The sequence below is a fragment of the Diospyros lotus genome, chromosome 5 (assembly GCF_014633365.1).
Source record: "Diospyros lotus cultivar Yz01 chromosome 5, ASM1463336v1, whole genome shotgun sequence".
NCBI lineage: Eukaryota > Viridiplantae > Streptophyta > Magnoliopsida > Ericales > Ebenaceae > Diospyros > Diospyros lotus.
Genome location: NC_068342.1, coordinates 5,417,641 through 5,436,892, shown reverse-complemented (window position 1 = coordinate 5,436,892; position 19,252 = coordinate 5,417,641). Strand labels below are relative to the sequence as shown.

The following is a 19,252-nucleotide window of genomic DNA, read 5'->3' as shown; positions in this document are numbered from 1 at the left end:
TGTTATTCTTAAAAATGAGATCAAACATATTTTGTTATTTTCCATTTCAAACAAACAGAATGTCCCAAAATTTACAAATTTAAATGATAAATAATTTATTAGAAAATGTAGAAATAGAAACATAACCATATTTATTATTAGCAACAAAAAGTCATTGGTTGAAGACAAAAAAAGAAAAACGAAAATCAAAGTCGAATGGAAAACAAATGGATCCAAGTGTGATTATATTCATAGAATGGGAGGGAGATAGAGTTCAATTCACAGCTCTATCGACTTGAGAAAAGCATCAAATGATATCAATTTAATATAATTAATTGATGAATTACATGATATTATATACCCAGTTCCAGTCCAACTCAACCAACCATCAATCCTCCTTTCCCCATTCATACATTGGTCTCTAGTGTATAGTAGAAGTTTGATCCTTTCTGAAAGCCAGAATTTCTTCAAACAATAATAGCCAACGGGGGAAGAGTTTCCATGACATGACATGCTATTAATTTCATTTTTTGTAAGATGGGTTCTGCATTCCTTGTACCAAAATATATATATCATTCGAGTTTGAGTTCTTCAAATTTTCCTCATTTATAGCACAACACCCTTCATCAGAACAAGCTGCACAATTAACGCACAGACTCAGCTCACCACACTGCCACTTTTATCACCAACAAACAGTTACACAAATTTCCTGCATTCGGGATGAATGAGAAGATGCATATTATTGCAGAGCCGCGGACTAAGTGATCATTCCAACAGAGAGAGAGAGGGAGAGAGAGAGAGAGACAGAGACGATAAATGCTTGAAATTTTCGGCTTTGGCCGGATGTGTGCAGGGATGGCTACTATTGAGTGAGAGGAACGCATTCGATCTCGATGTCAAGAACTCCCCTTTCCACATTCTGCAGTTTGATAGAGACTTCCTGCTTTACCTTCCCATCTACAAAGGTGATGATGCTATCTCTTACAAGCGTATTGTCCTTGCTTGCTATCCACTTTCCTAACAGCATCGGCTCCCTCATCGTGGAAGTCTCCGACGCTTTGGCAGCTGAGACCAACGGTTGAATGTCAATCTCCGCTTCTCCCATAAAATCATCGTACTTGAACGTATCCTTGTCATAGACAAGCTGTAAAAACACAGTACAAAACTGTTATCCTACTACTATGTGTTTAATATCTTCAACCTTGAAACCTAGTAAATGCTAAGGATGTTAAAAGAACTAGGAAGATTAAAAAAAAAAGGTATAGACTTTATAGATGTTCACAGATGGAGGAAGAAGAATGCACACACTTGGTGTGCTTAAGTCATCGGAGAGGGGGATCAGTTTTATGCACATAATCCTCTTACGGAGCAACTTACCAACTTTAAAGGAGGAACGTGGAGTGGAATTGACAACATTAGCTGTTCATTCCAGACTGGGTTCAGATTGTTCTTTATGACACGTGTCTTCACTGACTGCAAGAAGTTTCACAAATTTTCAGTTTTTTGGATTGAGTTCTAGCCGCTTTCAAGTTGGATTGCCATCTAGTTAAGGAGTTCATAAAGAAAGGACCTTACTTGGTTTCCCAATGAGAGGATAACATAAGGATCACTCGTCACCATGTCTCGAACAGCTAGGTTGGTGCCTCGGACTACATTGACTTTTATCAGTCCAACAAATTCGACCATACCTGCCTATAGATGTTATATTAGACTAGAAAAAAGCTTAGAATTTGAGTTGAATTGTAAATGCAGTATGGTAATCAATTGGGTCACTTGACACTTCGAAAATATGCCTTTCTCAATTTCCTTGAACTGGAACGATTATCTTGAAAATGTTAGTTATCAAATAACGACAAGATAATTTGCTAGATTGGCATGTCTCAGTAACTCAAGAAAAAATATGCACCGTTAAGTTGCTTTTCTTAGAGGGCTTGTTCTCAGACTCTTTCCTTCGCCAGCTATTCCGAAAGGCATGCCCAAGACCATTGATACGATGGCCAGTTTGCTGCTTTTCATAATGTTTCTTATTATCCAGGGATGAATTGTAGGAGCTGCAGTAGGAGGAGGATGAAAGAGGGCCGGAGTATGGGAATGGACAGGACAGATGATCATCAATTTGCAAAAATTGCTGCAGCTCATATTTTCTCCTGAGTATCAAAGAAGATGAGTTTCTGATTCAGGACACATATCTCGGTTAGAAAAGGTTACAAGAAGTATATTACACCTTTTACCTAATAAATTCAGACCGCTCCTCTATAGAGGAATCTGGGTTTGGTTTTCTGAAGTTTTCAGGAAAATAAGCTTCATATTTCAAATTTAATGCATCGTTTCCTCCCATATCCATTAGAGCGTCAACTTGTTCATCTGTCCATTCATCTAGCTTCACTGACAAAACCTGTGGCATCAACATCAGAACAGAGGCAGATGATGCTCTTCACAATCATAACATTGCACCCAATTGCAATTTTCCAAAAGAATAAAACATGAGCAAAGGAGATTCATAGCAGCAGCTTACACCATTAACCACCAAAAACAAATAAAATAGAATGGAATAGCGATCTATGACGAGTCCTTACAACAATCACTGATGTCTACAAAATCCCTTACAGAGAGGAAAAGGGGAAGCCCAAGAGAGAGGAGATAAAGTGTTGCGTTTATAGTTCAGGGTGTGTGTTCCAAGATATAAAGTGGCAGTGAGGGACAAAGGTCTAATGGCGAAGACAAGAAGACTGCTAATATGGGGGAAGGACACAGGTTTTAGAAATAATGGTTAAGGTCTAAAAAGTTCACGGGTTATTTTCCATCTACTGTTTTAGTAGATGCTATATTTGTTGTCTATTAGTTATTATTAGAGTATTTTACTTTCTTTTTCCGTCAATGGATTTACGTGTTGGACTAGCCAACCCCACATAGTGGGCTAAGGCTTCTTGATATGTTATTGTAGGATGTATTGAACCTTGATTTGATGATTAATGGAGTTTTAACAATTTGGTCTGACTATTTACTTCAGGGCACTTTCTATTTGAACTTTGAACACCCGATGATTACTCTGTCATGTTCTCTATTTGTCATCGGTTTTTACATGCATTGAGACCTAAGGTTGCATTAGTTGGTGTCCAGACAACTTGATGACAGCCTTTTCTTTTTTTCCTTTGCTATCATTCATTGGCATAGGACAAGCCTTGGTAGCAATGGTAAGATTGCTCATTTGTGACTAGAAAAGGTCATGGGTTCAAGTTGTGGAAACAACTTTGCAGAAAAGCAAGGGAAAGGGTATGTGAAAATACAATCTCCCCTAACACTTGCAAAGCAGGGGAGCCGTGCACATTGGAAACACCCTTCTTTTTATCATTAATTGGAAAGACATTGACTTGAAAAAATTATATTGCTGAGTACATATCTCTCCTAGACAAAATTATTCATGTATGTAGAAAATCTATAACTGATGACTTGTTCATCCTTCACTTTTTATTTTCTTAGAAAGTGCCATTCCTTGTGTAATGATGGTTTCATAATAAGTTGCCTTGATAAAATGCCAGTGTAAAAGATTGGATAACTTCCCCTTATAATTCTGTTTATAAAACACAAGATTTCTTCTGATACTAGGACAGAAAACAAAATATAGATACCACACCTTTGATATATGCACTCCAAGGCTTCTATGTACCCCAGAACACTTTATACATATAAATACTCCAAGAGTTACAGATCTGGTAAAGGGCAAAAGGTTTTGTCAGAAGAAAGTGTAAGCTTGAGCAAGAAAGAAAATTGATTTAAGTGCATATGCTACTTGAAAGACAGAGTAAGGAAGAATAAATGAAAGCAAAGAATATAAAAATGGAACTTTAAAAGGTTCATATTGTTCCCCAATTTAATAGCTTGGACTTCTAAATTTACATGCACATTTTGTTTGGAAAAATAAGAAAAAGAAAAAGGAATTTCCATAAAGCATTTCCCTGGTGTAGTGATATTCTAATATGAGAAACATGACCTGTTTAACAATCACTACAAAAAAATTGAAAAAAGAAATTGGGCAATCAAGGGAAACTGGTTATTTCATACATTTCATTGATAGTGAGCTATCTTTCTTTTATTTATTTATTTATTATCATTTTGATAGGTAAACATGTACAGAAGGAGAAAACTGCCTTAAGAGGAAAAATCATGTACATGAATAAGGGAAGAAACCTAAAAATCAAATGCCAACCAAACAAAAGTCTGTAAACATCTATGGGAAGATAAAAATCTGACAAAAAAAATAAACAAAAGGCAAATTATTCAAGCTTAGAAACATTAAAATATTTGTGGTTGTAGAATGAATTATTCAGATTGGAAAATCTTGTGACTGATCATATCAACAAAATTGAGGGGACATTAAGAACATGGAGAGATTTGCTTCTAGAACACAAGGGAAGTTCTGCAGACATTTTGACAAACCAAGAATAAAAATTGATCGCAGAAAAAGAAGGAACAGGAAAATCGGGATAACAAACTTCCTTCAGAATTCCATAATAAAGACCATCATCTGTGCACTATCCTCATCATTCATGTCTTGACAACATAAGAACATTAAAATCCAAAGCCAGTATTGCCAAGAATGTTGAGTATTTTTACTCGTAGAATGAGAAAACACAATCAAGTACTTCATTTTGCATGAAACACACAGATAATATTGAAACATATTGTTAGGAGAATGCACATGCACTCTTTTACTTTCATAAATTTCTTGAATTAGAAATTGGAACATTAAAGTTAGAATTAGTTCGTTGCTATGCAATTGTTTTCTCTATCCTTGGAATCAACATCAACAGAGATGGAGATCAGATTAAGATAATATATAATGTGGTAGACATTATAAATTGGATGACATCAAAAAAAAAAAAAAAAAGAAAGGAAAAATCCATTGTACAAAAAAAATAAAAAACAGAGAATAGAAAAAAAAGTGGGATTAGGATACTCTGCTTGACAGAGCAAGAAACTAGAATAAACTTTGCTCTTGTTTAATTTAAAGGTGATCTAATTTGGATGTCCTTCCAGCCATTAATAATAAAGAAAAGGCAAGAAAGCAATAAATACTAGACATGACACTTACACCCATTTTGGATCTGGAGATCCACAATCTGCACAGAACTTATTCCCTGTTTGAGACAACAGTTTCTCCAGCCTTGCTTGTGGATCTGATTAATGGAAGGCATTGGTTATACAAGGATGAAAAGGGTACATTAAGAAAATAGTAAAACTTTGCAGAATGACTTATAGAGGGAACAGTTCCGCATAGTACAAGAGAAGAATCAGGAATTAAAGATGTGAAAATAGTCCAGAACAGTTATTCATGTTAGAAGAAAATAACTATCTTGAAGGAAAAATAATTAACACAAATGATCAGAGATTTATTTCCTTCTGTCTTTTTGTTTAGCCACTTTGGAGATGATATCATGATATTAATCAAGATATTATCTATGTTCAGAGGTTTACATGAAACTTTTAAGACCCTAGGGTTTTCTAGGGTTTGAATAGGAATTTAGAAGAAGAAGAAGAAGAACAGAATGGGGAGGGAAACAGAACAGAAAGAGGGAGAACGCGAGAGAGAAAAGAATAGAGAGAGATGTATGGAGAATTGGAGAAAGATAGACTAGAGAGAGTGAATATGGAAAACATTCATGTATTATTGGATAATCCCTTCAGCTATTACACAAGCCTCCTTATAGGCTCTCTCCTAACTCCCTAACAATCATTCAGCTAACTCCTAACCCCCTAACCACTTACAACACAACCCTTTGTTAGTTATAGCCCCATTTGTCCCTTATACCCCTAGGTTCCTAACAGAAACAGTATTATAATGCAAATCACTCAAGCTTCAAGTCTGGAAAACAACTTCATAGGGTTCAATATGTGAAATCCAAGATTGTAATGTAATAATAGTTTGGGATTTCTTTTGTGATGAAAATATAAAAAATAACCAACTCAAATGTATAGGTAAACCCGTGCACAAGGCTCCCACGTTGCAGGCTCTGGGGAAGATCAATTGCACACAGCCTTACCTTTTATTTAGCAAAGAGGCTGTTTCCTGAAAAAATAACCAACTCAAATAAATTGAAAAATTCCATGGACAATCTTATGAACAAGTGAAGGTGGTCAGACAGAGGATGGGAACTGATAAGGAAATATCTTCCAAGATCCATTACTATTTTTTGAGCGGCCGTAGTCCCTCAATCGTTGAAGGAAATAAGAATAAGATGGACAAGGAAAGCTTCTTAAAGAAAGCAAAAAAGAAGACAACAATCAGGATAAAAGAAAGATAACAAGTACAAAAGATATATATTCAAAGGCCAAAAAGACATAAATGCTGTTGAGTAGGAGGATAATTGTATATGTGAAAACCAATAATAATATCTCCATCAGGTGTTAGTCAACAAAGAGTTATTATAAAAATATCACTAGTTTCTGCTCTATTACTACCTAGAAATGCGGAATAAAAAGGAGTAAGTATATAAATTTCAATTGGAAAGTGTTATTACAAGATCATGACATTATTCATCAGAAAATGAAGGTTTTTTTCCCTGAGAGTAGGATATACATTAGAATAACAAGAGATTGATCTAAATGCTGCAAACAGCAAAGATTTGAGATAACATCTCAAGCTTATGAGTGAAAACAACTCCAAAAAAACATAAATTGGCATAGCAAGAAGGATAAACAGATGCAACAAATTGCACTTCACTAAAATCATGCACATGCTTCAATAGGTGTTAGGATTAAAGTCCTAATCCTTAATTGCAGAAGAAAGAAAAATAATCAAAGCAAACACGAAAAACACACGAGATTTATAGTGGTTCATTCTCAATGTGAGAGCTACATCCACTTGCCGTTGCTGCAAGATTTTTCACTATGACCAAATTGGAGATTACAAGAGAATGCACACATACGCTCTCTAAGAACCACCCTAATATAAGCAACAATTAGGGCAACAAAAAACATGTGAGAAAACCCAAAACTGCCCTTATTGTAAAATTGCACATAAACTTTCGCCCAGGGGGCTCCGCCCCCTGCAACCCCCGGGAGGGGGGTTTACCCAACCCCCATGTCGACCTCTCTAAGGTCGACGCCCAGGGGGTTTACCACCCCCCTTTCAACCCCCATGTCGACCTCTCTAAAGTCAATCCACGTACTAACTCTACGTAAGGCCAATATGCGCCAATGTGATAATTAGGCTCCACACACTAACAATAGGCGCATTCCAAAATATGATAGATACAAACAAATGGCAGTAAACAAATTTTCAGGAAAGATGAATTGCTACAAAGAGACCAAATGATTGCGGTTATTTGTTTTCTCTGGTTTCTGTACATCTTCAGGTAAGCTTCCCTGAAGGTTATCGGTTGTGTATTTGCAGTTTAATCTAACTTTGAGATGAAGTAAACAAACATCAAATTGGTCCAGAGCACAGAAGATAGCAAGCAAAAAATACACAAGCCAGTATACAGTTGATAAAACAAAAAATATGGGAAGCTCAACATTACCAGGAGAAAATGTATGCCGATCTGAACAGCTGTAATTCCAGCTTGCTGAGGGGTCAGCACACAGGAGGTCATAAAGGCAAGATCCTGGTCGTACAAATGTGCCATCTAATCAAATAAAGACGCTATCAACTATAATATAGAGTTTATTTTCTTCCCGGTTCTATAATAATTTTTCGAGTTTTAATCAAACGGATATTATATTGCTTTTAAAGGTTAATCAACACTATTGATGCTTGTGCTATCTGTTTTATGTCTTGGTTGAACTCAAACAAGGTCTAGAGGGAACATCTTTGCATTATACAGGGGGTCCTAAGTAAAAGTGATCGTAGGTTAACTTTTTTAAACTAGGAAACTTGCAATAATTTTTTTGAAATGGAAGTATGACGTAAAACAGAATGAGGGGAGTATAGTGATTATCAAGCTTTGAGAAATAACAATACAAATAACAAAGTGTTGAACAGCATAAATAGCCTTCAACATCTAGGCCCTCTACTTTCTTGCAAAGAAGCCGGTCAGATTGTTTATCAGGATATTCACGAGTCCAGGCAATTTTGAAAACTATGGAACCTGGCAAGTCTGATAAGATCATAGATTACAGTGATGTAAGGAACATGATAAGTGGCAATTTGCAGTTGGATTATGTCAGAGATTTACATCGTGCATTGACCGTAAACTACAGTAGAGGTCCCATGATAATTAAAATAAAAGTGAAGAAAACTAATCCTCCCATTCCTGTCACCAGTGTCTTAATTCCGGCCCCATAAAAGACTGGCAAAAACTGGATCACCTATAACCTTGATTATAGGCAAGTAGCGTAACTTAAAAACATGTTTCCAGCTCACAACTGAAAGGCCAATCAATGATTATTAATTAATTAACAACAATATATCAAACCTTTACCCCATTATGTGAAGTAGGTTACATAAATTCTAATTTTAATAAATATTTATTAATTATTTCCATAAATTGGAAACAAGAAAAATCAATGAGTAAACAAACTTAGAGACCACATGAATCTTCCTCAAATTATGTTGAATTGAATAAATTAATCAAGGGGATAAATGAAAACTATTCTAATATCGATCAAAACCATTTGGTTTCAAAGCAAAAACACTTTTTCCAATCTAACCCACTTCTGTAAGTTGGGTTGGCAATTGCAGCCACACACACACAAACACACATACATATATACCTATTAACTCATAAAACTTAACAACAAACGCCCAATCGGCTTAAATCCTCCTTTTACCCTTCTAAGAAGATCATCATAACCCTAAATATGTGCAGATTAAATCAAGGAAGAAGAAAAATAAGACAATATTAAGATTATCAAAGAAACAATGCATAATTACCAGGAACATCTTTGGCGTCGGCATTTGGTTCCCGGATGGACATTTTTAGCAGATGAATTTCGTACCCACTTCAACAAATGCGGCTACAATAATCGCATGTCGTCTTTACCGCATTTCATAATGGTTGCTGGAGGAAATTCAAATCAATTCTCCCCCACAAACTTAAATCAGAGAGAGATCTCACAGCAGACAACGTTGAAGAACAAAATTCTAACTTTAGGCAGACAAGAGGCGGATTGATCAGAAATTTTACACCCCAGAGGAGAGATTATAATATATATTACATAGATATATATATATATATTTTTTTTTATTTCTTTGGATGGATATAACAGAAAGAAACAAACAAACTCTCAGATTCTGGACAGAGTGAGATGGGTTGGAACGAATGATGGCACCACCAGGATGCACAACAACCGAAATTCTTTTGGGATCTTCTGTTCTTATTATTTCTTAATTAATTCTACTATTTCTTTATTTTTTGGATAATAAGAAACGCGAATTCCAACGAAGAGAGAAAAGTCAAAAGTGAATTATCAGATCCTGTGGAAACGACGAAGAAAGCCATCTGGTTGTTGGTTGACGCCCAAACCACGTCGTTTCTCACTCACGCGCTCCCCGCGACACTGCCCCCCACGCTCATTTATTATATTATTTATAGACTATAGTACTTTCCCTTTTTGCCTATAATAAATATAAATAATAAAATATACAATGCAAGCCTCCAAATAAGCTCTTTTTCTTCTTTTTTTATTAATTAAAATGTTAAGTTGTAGTCAGTCTCAATAAAATATAATTAATATCTAAGTTAAATAAGATAAAATATTTTTTATACTATTCATCTTTAAGCAATGATTTAACATTATATTATAATAATTGTGAAAGGAAGAAAATTAAAATTAAATATTCCCACATATATACACACTAAATATAAAATAGTTTTATTTTTAGTAATAATTCCAAACATAGACCAGACAAGAAAATACATGTTTGTCATTAGTTTTCACTTTTTTTATTAATTAATTGGGAAATGAAGAGTTGGCAACAAAGCTAAATTTAAATGTATGAGTTGGCATCAAAACTCACTTTTTAAGGTTGTATTGGTTAAAATGAGGAAAATAAAATTAAAATATTTTTGAGATCAAAATATGGGATAGGTGAGAAGTGTTTTAAAATTTTTATCAAATTATTTGTTAAATTTATCAGAATGTATAGAAGAAATATTTGTTATTTTTTTTTATCTATAAGGTTTAAAATATATTTATTTTGAGGGAGAAAGAAATAAATATATATAAAAAATATTAAATAAGAAATCACATGATTTCTTTTCTTAGAGTCGTGAAATAAATTTAACAAATATAATAAAAAAAATTAAATATTTTTTATATCTCACTTTTTTTTGTTTATACATTGGTTAACAAACATTACTTATGTAAAATAAGTTATAAATTATTTCTAGTAATTCTACATTTTTGTAAATTTTTATTTGGTGTTAAATATATTCACCAATCTGAAAAAATTAATTATAATATTATGATTTTTATTTAAATATTTTTCTTTATTAGGCATTATTCTATATTAAACATATTTTTATGTTGTATTATATATTTGCAATAGCATATGTGACAAGGATTTACATTGTACTAGTTCATTAATTTTATTTAATTTTAAACTTAACTCCTTACTAAATAATCATAAGAATTTTAAGATATTTTAAAATAAGATTAAATTATATAATATTATGTTATCAATCACAGAGTTATTTTAACTAGTTAGAAGGATGTAGGTACAAATCTTGGGATGATCGTCCTTGCACGACCCCTGATACTCATACATTCGATTATAATAGAAGAGTTAAATCATAGGTTAGGTCTTTAGTTTTTGCGCAAGGTGATGATTGAGCTCACAATCCATCGGATTGACATCGACATATTACTCATCTGATCACTCGACCTATACTCTGGGACAAATGTAGGTGTAGATCTTAAATAAATGTGATGTACGTATATCATGTTGTGCTTGTTAAGGGGGTGGTTATTCTAAGAGTTCTTAGTTTTTTTTTTATTTTGTTTTTTATTTAAAAAATAGAAATAAACAAAAAAATTAAACAAATGTATTTTTTTTATTTTTTAAATAATACAAACAAAAAAATTAAAACTAAAGATAGAAATAAAAATAAATACCTACCAAATGGGGCTAATATGTGAAAATCTTGTAAGTAAAAATTGATCTATTACATAGAATAACAAAAAACAAAGATACATATAAATATAATTTTCTTTTCTTTTCATCTTCACAAATCAAAGAATCCCGTAAATTAAAAATGCCCTTTTGTGCTATTTAATGAAGGGAGCCTACCAATCAGCAAATCTGTTGGAAAGTTGACCAAATAAATCATTGCCACAATCAATGAATGATCCGCCAGTTGTCCCCAAAATATTAATATTATCAACTGCAACAACTAAATAAATAAAATTTGCGCATCTCTCAGACTGTCACGCCAAGCACTACTAGCAAATTTCTAACGATAATTAGCTTTTTGTTGCTTAAATAGTAAGATCAAACTACACTGCAAATCTCATGCTTCGCTCGACTCAAAAACGGCACTCATCAACTTCAATCTGCAACCTCACCTCTGTTCCAGGGATTTTTGAATGGGCAAAAGTGGTTTCTTCTAAAATCTTAATCTCAAAGAATTTCATTGCTATTTCACTTTCCTGTCTGTACATTTTATTCAGTGATCAAATCCCAGAGACTGCTCTTCCCAGTTTCTACATTTGCTGCTGGGACAGAAGGAATGGGTACAAAAGAATTCTGTTGAAGGTTTACAACCCCCACTGAAGCATCATCATTTACAGTTGGAACAGGCTCGAGTAGCCATCGACACCTGTACTAGAACATATCATCATGGCTGCAGCTACGAATGAATGGGATCCGGACCCGGGGAAGATATTGAAGCGCCAGATTACTGAAGCGAACACGATTCATCCGGATGGCTAAAGGGTACCTTTTTATCAGCAAGCAATGCCATCTCCGGATATTCCAATGAAGACCACACACAGCTGGACATGGAAGAAAGAGGTCAGTCTGCAACTTCAACTGTCTTCTACAAAGGCTTTGAAGATGAAATCCCGAAAACGTTTTGAGTATTGCTTTGGGTCAACGGCAGATATTGAAGTTGGATCAAACTGGAATGACTTGTATGCATGCTCAAGCTTCTTGCTAATGTCATAATCTTGTAATATATCTATTATTCCAAAGAAGAGGATGACACTATAGCACTCCCCTGTTGGTTCCCCGATCAACTGTAGCTCAAAACTTCTCACTGTTTGTTCTACCTTGCCGGCATGTTAATACCTAATCTGATGGATGACCTGTAATAACATAATACCGATAAGGAAAGTACTGCGGAGACTGTAAGCATTGATCCAGAACCAAGTTGAGGAAATTTTATTTATCTCTTTGTTTATGGGGAACAAGTATGAAAAGGAAAGCAAGAACCATTTAAGAAATTATATTACAATTGCAGGAGCTATTCCAGAAAAGGCAGCAAGATCAAGATGAAACTGGAATCAGAGAAAAGGAATGCATGTTATAAGGATGATTATTTTGGTCATTCTAGAATTTTTCAGGACATGTAATAACTAGTTTGAAGATTGTCAACGATTCAAAAGAAAATTATGCATGCATGCTTAAGATTGCAGATGTGCAAGTTGGGACAATTTGAAACTTTGACGATATATTTTATATTTTGATGTTTTGATATATTCACAAGTTTTCTTGCTTACCTATCAGGGTCTGAAAGAAGCTGATCCATGTCAGCTCTTGAAAGGCGAGGTGCTGCTCCTTCAGCTTCAGAGTCCTCATTTCCTGTAAAAGAATTTAAAATTGTACTTGAGCTCACTCAGAACTTGTTAAACTTGAAATAATGAGGGTATGGAAAAGACAGAAACTAACCAATTGGAGTGCGAGCTCCAGAGTTACGACCCTCAGAAAGGGCTTCCCTGGTGCGTGGAGTGGTTTCTCGGAAGTGAAGACCAACCAAAAGACTGTAGTCCATAATTCCCTCCTGTTCAAGAAAGTCACAATCCTTGTCCACTTGTCTACATCAAGAAATATAGCTGGTTAAAAAAGAGACGAGCATGGATCACAATCTGGAAAGTTCATCAGAAAGGATCCTCCTATAGGCTCAATATCAGGATTGTATGTGCAGGCGGGTGGGTGAAAAATGTGAAGTATGTTTTTGGGAGAGCATACATTATCAAAAAGGCATTTGTCCCTCAAGTCTTTTGGACACATCGCAGAATTGTCATTTATCCCTTCATGACAGAGGTGTACATAATGTGATTGATTAGAGAGAGAGAGAGAGAGAGAGAGAGAGAGACAGACAGACAGAATCCATGATTGGTTGTGATTTTTAGTAATTTATGCTACCTTTGTAAGCCTGAATGTGCTCTTAGAGGTTTTCGGGCATGATTGCCAATATCAGAAAAGCAAGTCAAGAACGTTAGTTTACTCCAAGTTTAACTATATTGATTTTGAAAACTTTTACTCGATGTGGTTGTAACATCTACTGAATGCACATGAAGCCTCATTAGTAATACAGGAAATTTTGTGAATTCTTCTTTCTTTGCAATTCCAGGGAAAAAGACAAGGAACACACCAGTGAAAGCAGTTGTCAGCAGCAATGCTTTTTTACTTTCCTCATAACATCCTAGTTTTTTATGTATCAGCAAGGAATTTGGTTCCAACAATGTCATGTTTTATGGATTAGAAATGGGGAAAAAACCCTGGAAAAGATGTTACTGAAGAGCTCACCTGCAAAACTCTTGGAACCAAACCTTCTGCAATCGGAAAATGAAATTTAGATCAAGGTCCTTAAGGGTCGTTGTTGCATCAATTTCTGCATCAGACTTGTCCGTTGTGCGGCCGTGGGAAGAACCTTTCAGGTCAAAACGTCTGTGAATGGGGTACTCAGAACAGAACAGATTACCCATCACAACAAATCGCACCTGACACATCAATGTGAAAGATAAGTTCTAACAATAGGCTTTGATTTATCAGGTGCCAGCCATTCAGATAGGTTTTGGAATGCAGAGATCAGGTTCTTTTACTTTCAGACTCACTTTCTTTTGGGCAGACCCTGTTAACTTCACACAGTGAAGGCCAAAAAATTTGGTGACAAGAGTGTCCTCAAAAGCCCGAACATGATTATAATATGATGGAAGCATCTTTAGTAGCACCTGTAGTAGTTGCAATCAAGCAGGATTAAAAGGCTACCATGTATAGGTTCAAGCCCTAAGTAACTTGTTAAAGTGTTGCAAAAATCTGTGCAAGTTACTTGCAAGTCATTTAAAAGTATATAGACAGTGCTTGAGAGGAAGCCACCTACTCTGTTATTGGATTATCTCCAAAAATTTTATTGTAATTCAGGAATTAAGTAAAAAAGTATGGTGTGTGTGACTTGGTCAAGCACTAAATTCCAGTCAAGTAGGTAGTAAACCAGGCAATAGAAAGTAGGCAGAGAAAGGACGTATTAGACAATCTAGAGATGTCCTGTTTCAGTTTTGTAGTATAATATGCGAAAATACAGGATTGGAAACTCAGCAGTTTACCTAAAACTCAGAAATGGTAAATAGAAAATAAACTTACTTTACATTCCGCCTTTCTTAGAGTCTTTATCATGTACTTGTCATCATTGGTCAAGTAAAAGAAGCTTCCACTTTTTCCAGGGGATGATAGCTCCCGAAGTGCATCATTTCCACAGATGGATATCATGTAATCAGCAGTATCCACATTGAACAATCTCCTTAAAGTCCTGAAAGTACATTTACTCTGAACATAAGGCCTGGCTTTAATGAAGTTCTGTAGCCACATTGCAGGTTTAAAATTAAGCATGGGGCAGAAAAGGTACAAGAGATGAACAACAAATAAGTTCTCACAGATATTCAGAAAGTTTCAGTCATGTTGATAAAGAAGATTGCAGAATTTGCTTTGAGAAAATATTTTCTCCATATGCCCAACGGCATAGTTTTGTTATTAATGGGACAAGGGCATGGGGAAAGCAAATATTTACAGATAGAAAAGAAGATGTAAATGCTATATGCTGATTCAGAAAATGGTTTTGAATCAAAATGAAACATATCATGAGGCTGACCTGAAAACCAATGGGCAGTAATCCTTCCATCTAAATTCACAAGACTGGTGAGGGGGAGTGTGTTTTGATCCTTCAGTAGGAAATTTAGTCCATACTTTCTCCCTGGGATCAAAAGCTGAATTCTTCAAATCAAGTGATGTAGCCGGGCCTGTTCTGCCAACAGAATGCCTGTGCAATGGCACCAGAAATAAGTTTGAAAGAAAATTAAATTATTGGTGATGCAATTCTCATGACCATTCACCTTATGAGGAACAACACCAAAGTTTCTTTTTCTATTTTTATCATCAAGATAAGAAACTACAAAAATAAAGAACACGGGTCTGGAAAATGTCGTAAGCTTAGAAAAGGAGAACACTTAAATTTCTAAATTTTACAGCTGTTTCTAAGCGAGAAGAAAAGAGATATACAGATACACATACAGAGCGTCTATAATGAGAACTATTCTTATATTTAACAACTAAAAAGACAGTCCTTATTCTGACTTTTACATCCCTATCTAGCACAGTGAAAAGATCATAAATATGCTTCTTTGTTGTGGGAGATCTACTGTTGTGTTAATTTGAACCACAAACAAATTAGAATATTTATCCTCTCACTCTTAGAGAGAGAATTAACAATATGGGCGCAACATGAACATGATTAAGAAATAGGATGGGGTTCAAAACAATCGTAGTTCATGAAGGTACTTCTACAAAGGTCTGAAATGGTTAGAAGGAAAAGTGATTGCTTTTTCTGGAGAGCATTTATTTCTTACTTTACCCCTGTATCGAAATTACTTTAGAGATTTATGTAGACCCTTTCAGATACTGAAATTTCTTGAAATAGAGTACCATCTATTCAATGAATTGTAACATATAAAAACACCAAAGAATAGGTAGTTCGAATTTCTAATATTCAAATTCATTCAGGAATCATGTGCATGTATGACAAATATGCAGAAATCAATGCAACTTAACACCAGACTCGAGTAAAAAGACTATTGGCAGCTGAGGAATTAGAATGAAAGGACAAATACTAACTTAAAGTTTAGCACCTTATTCCAAGCTGCAGATTGAGCATGAGCTCGTAATTTTTATGCCCTTTACATATTGTCACCCCCTGCCTCCTCACTGGGGGTATTCTAACCTGGTGTCCTTTGCTTCCCCTGGATGAATCCTTATCATAGTGACCATTCCCCAAACCTTCTCCCTCTCTCCCTGCCACCGGATATCCATCAACACTATCACAACTGGCATCAGCATTTGAGGCTCTACTGGGCACACCACTACCACTACTCAGCCTCCAGTCCAAGGACATTCTCCTCGGCCTCCTGGCTTCAGGTGGCTTGTGCAAGGAATCCCCTTCGCTACCAGGCCAATTATGCATCTTTTGTGAAGGGAACACCGGGATTACCTCTGCTGGACAAACCTTGCAATCACTCAAATGAACCAAAAACACTTCCTGAGGATCCCAATCCGAATTACCTCCCACTGACTCCTTCGGATGATAAGTCCCACTCTGCTGTTTCGGATCATTACTCCACAGCCCCTCATAGAAACTCCCATCCTCCCATCGAAACTTTCCCTCCCCCTTAGGCAACCCATCCTCCCAAAACCCCTCGTATCTGTTCCCATTAGCCCAAACCATCACCCCACTCCCATTCATCAATCCATGCCTCCATTCCCCAACATAATGGTTCCCATTAGACCACTGATACCTCCCCTGCCCCTCCTGAAATCCCTTCCTCCACTCTCCATCATAGTAATCCCCATTGGCATAATTCTTAGTCCCCTTCCCATCCTTCCCATTCATCACCCATGTCCCCTTATAAGTCCCTCCAGCCCCAGTATAAGTCCCAAAACCTTCCATAAAACCATTCTTGAATTCACCCTCATAAGTTGCCCCAGAAGGCCAGCTAAATCTCCCTTTCCCCATGATCTTCCCTCTGGACCATTCCCCAACATACATACAACCATCGGTCCACAAATACTTGCCTTGGCCATGGGGAAGATTGTCTGCCCACTTGCCATTGTACATGTCGCCGGTGGAGAGCACCTTCATGGTGCAGCCCTCGCCGACGTCGTCGTCCTCTGCATGGGCGACGGACATCGCGGGGAAGAAGCTGTGAGCCCTTTTCTTCGCAACAGCTTGTGATTTCCGTATCGTCGCTTCCCAGGCCTTCAAAATGCCCCCCAGTTCTTTGTTCATTCTCTTTCCCAACCGCTTTCTCATATATGCCTGCTTTGCTCTTTCTCGCCTTCTCTATTCTATTACAGTCCCTCTCCCTGAAACCAATCCAACCACCATTACCGAACCAGCCAATCCAACAGTCCGAATAAATCACAGGAAAATGCCCAGGAAATTCAAAACCCAAAAGGGGAAAGAAGAAACTGTTTCAGGTGCTAATGGTGTTCCTGTTTTCCCATTTGGAATTGGTTGCTGAAATGGGTGTCTGAGATTTTTGAAAAGCGTTGGATTGATGGGAAAGCAAAAGTTGGAATGGAACCAATAACTGGCTTTTTCAATGTTCTTCTTTTCTTTTCTTTCCCCTTTTTTTTTTTCTCTGGTTGTGTAGGAATCAAAGATTCAACAATGCATTGTTCTTCAGTTCCGAAATCGTCTCCGGAAACAACAAACAGACCAAACACTTGCGGGGGAGAGGGCGTTGGTGGGGGAGATGTCTTTGCCATTTTTAGCGTCTGAATCAGACCCATCACCCACGAAATTTCACTATTTTTAGTATTAAAATATGGATCTTATTTCACTAGAACCCTGAAACTCTTGGAAAAATGCATTCTGGCCCCCACATTCAAACAAACAAGTCGTCCTTTCCTCCTCTTATCTCTTTTTTCTTTAGATTAAAAATAAAGTAAAAAGTGAAAAAGGGGGTGATGACAGTAGTTTAGGCTTGACCAATTATTGTCTTTACCTTGTTTTTGAAAGTTTGTAATTATATGTTTGAGTAATATAAATAAATTAAATATGTCTCATATCTTATTTTAAGTCTAACAGAAGATTAAATGTGAATTAAGCTTGTAAGTTATTATTACTGTACCATCTTCTCCTTTTTAATATTCATGAAATAATATTAATTTATCTTAATTAATAAATTTATCCCAAATAATAATAAATTACGAGTCATCAGTTAATAGCTTCGTTACAAATTACAAATGTAGTTTTCGAACGTCCCTTTGATAACACTTGAGGTTGGTACATTATAAATATAAAAACAATATATTTATAACACTCTTGAGGTTGATACATTATAAGGAGAAAATTTATTTATAAAATTACATACAAAAATAACTCTCATAACCTAAGCCAGAAAAGAGAATTAGAATGTCTCCAACTGCCAGAGCATAAATCTAAAACGAGATTTTCTATGGCTTGTTATGTTTTTGTCACTTAATCGTGTCAACTTGACTACTGTATAGGCAAGCAAGGACTAAGGAGTGTTACGAGAGAAATATATTTACACTCTGGACCCCCACTTTTTATTTTATTGCAATGTTGTAGGTTACACGTGGATTTTTTGAGGTTTCAGAAAATTACACCCCAACCCCAGTATTTGCATAACCGATAATCGCCGGACACTGTGACCAACCAACAAAACCACCAAACTCTTCATACGCTGTTCTTGCCGCTGTCATTGCCATAGACAAATCATGATTCTACAATGGCACCACACCAGACTTATAATGGATGGCCCTTTCGAAATAACAAATCAAATTCCAGTTCAGAAATAAAACAAAAACCTTTCTAAAAACTAGTTCACCAAAATGTCGTGCCATTAAAATATAGCAATAATTGTACTCATGAAGGGAACATGATGACTCTTAACGTGTGTGGTGAGCACATTGATGCTGAATCGCTGATGCTGTTATGTTCTTTGATCCCTTAACAATCAGAACCTAACTTAATAAAAGACTTTTTAATGAAAAGGAAAATTTGTTGTTTTATGTAAAGGGCTACTGTACTAAGAGCACAAGAAGTTGTCTTACCAAATAACATGATTGCCAGTAATAGTAAGATAGTAATATTTATTGTGGTTCAAAGATAATTTACTCTATTATTTTTGAAAGAATGGTACATTTGGAGGATGTGTTCAATTTATGTGGGAGTACCACACATAAATAACGAAAATTAATTAGAATAGGCAAACACAAATATGGCAAAAGTGAGGCAAATAGTTGGAGTAGCAATGGGACGCATGTAGGGTTTTATTAAGGGTGTTTGAAGTTTGAACTAAATACAAGGGTCTCGTC

The 19,252-nt window shown here is 35.8% G+C and overlaps 2 protein-coding genes across 4 annotated transcripts; both read right to left on the bottom strand.

The window, feature by feature from the left end:
• Window positions 1–274: 274 nt before the first annotated feature.
• Window positions 275–9,325, bottom strand: LOC127802571 (probable ADP-ribosylation factor GTPase-activating protein AGD11). Of its 3 annotated transcripts, none has more exons than XM_052338440.1 (9): window positions 8,852–9,325; window positions 7,500–7,604; window positions 5,072–5,156; window positions 3,614–3,689; window positions 2,211–2,374; window positions 1,886–2,126; window positions 1,555–1,671; window positions 1,357–1,452; window positions 275–1,123 (listed from the first exon to the last, which is right to left on the bottom strand). In XM_052338440.1, the coding sequence occupies exons 1-9, from the start codon at window positions 8,892–8,894 to the stop codon at window positions 842–844; spliced, it is 1,209 nt and encodes a 402-aa protein (XP_052194400.1). In that variant the 5' UTR covers window positions 8,895–9,325; the 3' UTR covers window positions 275–841. The 3 variants fall into 3 exon arrangements, with proteins under 3 accessions (XP_052194400.1, XP_052194401.1, XP_052194402.1); XM_052338441.1 differs by having other exon boundaries at window positions 497–1,123; window positions 7,500–7,583; window positions 8,852–9,323; XM_052338442.1 differs by lacking the exon at window positions 7,500–7,604 and having other exon boundaries at window positions 497–1,123; window positions 8,852–9,324.
• Window positions 9,326–11,925: 2,600 nt separating this feature from the next.
• Window positions 11,926–17,666, bottom strand: LOC127801207 (phosphatidylinositol 4-phosphate 5-kinase 6-like). The gene is given in 9 exon segments (XM_052336115.1): window positions 11,926–12,188; window positions 12,191–12,226; window positions 12,638–12,721; window positions 12,809–12,954; window positions 13,670–13,863; window positions 13,978–14,094; window positions 14,504–14,669; window positions 15,009–15,176; window positions 16,042–17,666. Coding segments are annotated over 9 exon segments (2,331 nt in total). The 5' UTR covers window positions 17,220–17,666; the 3' UTR covers window positions 11,926–11,946.
• Between the last annotated feature and the right edge of the window lie 1,586 nt (window positions 17,667–19,252).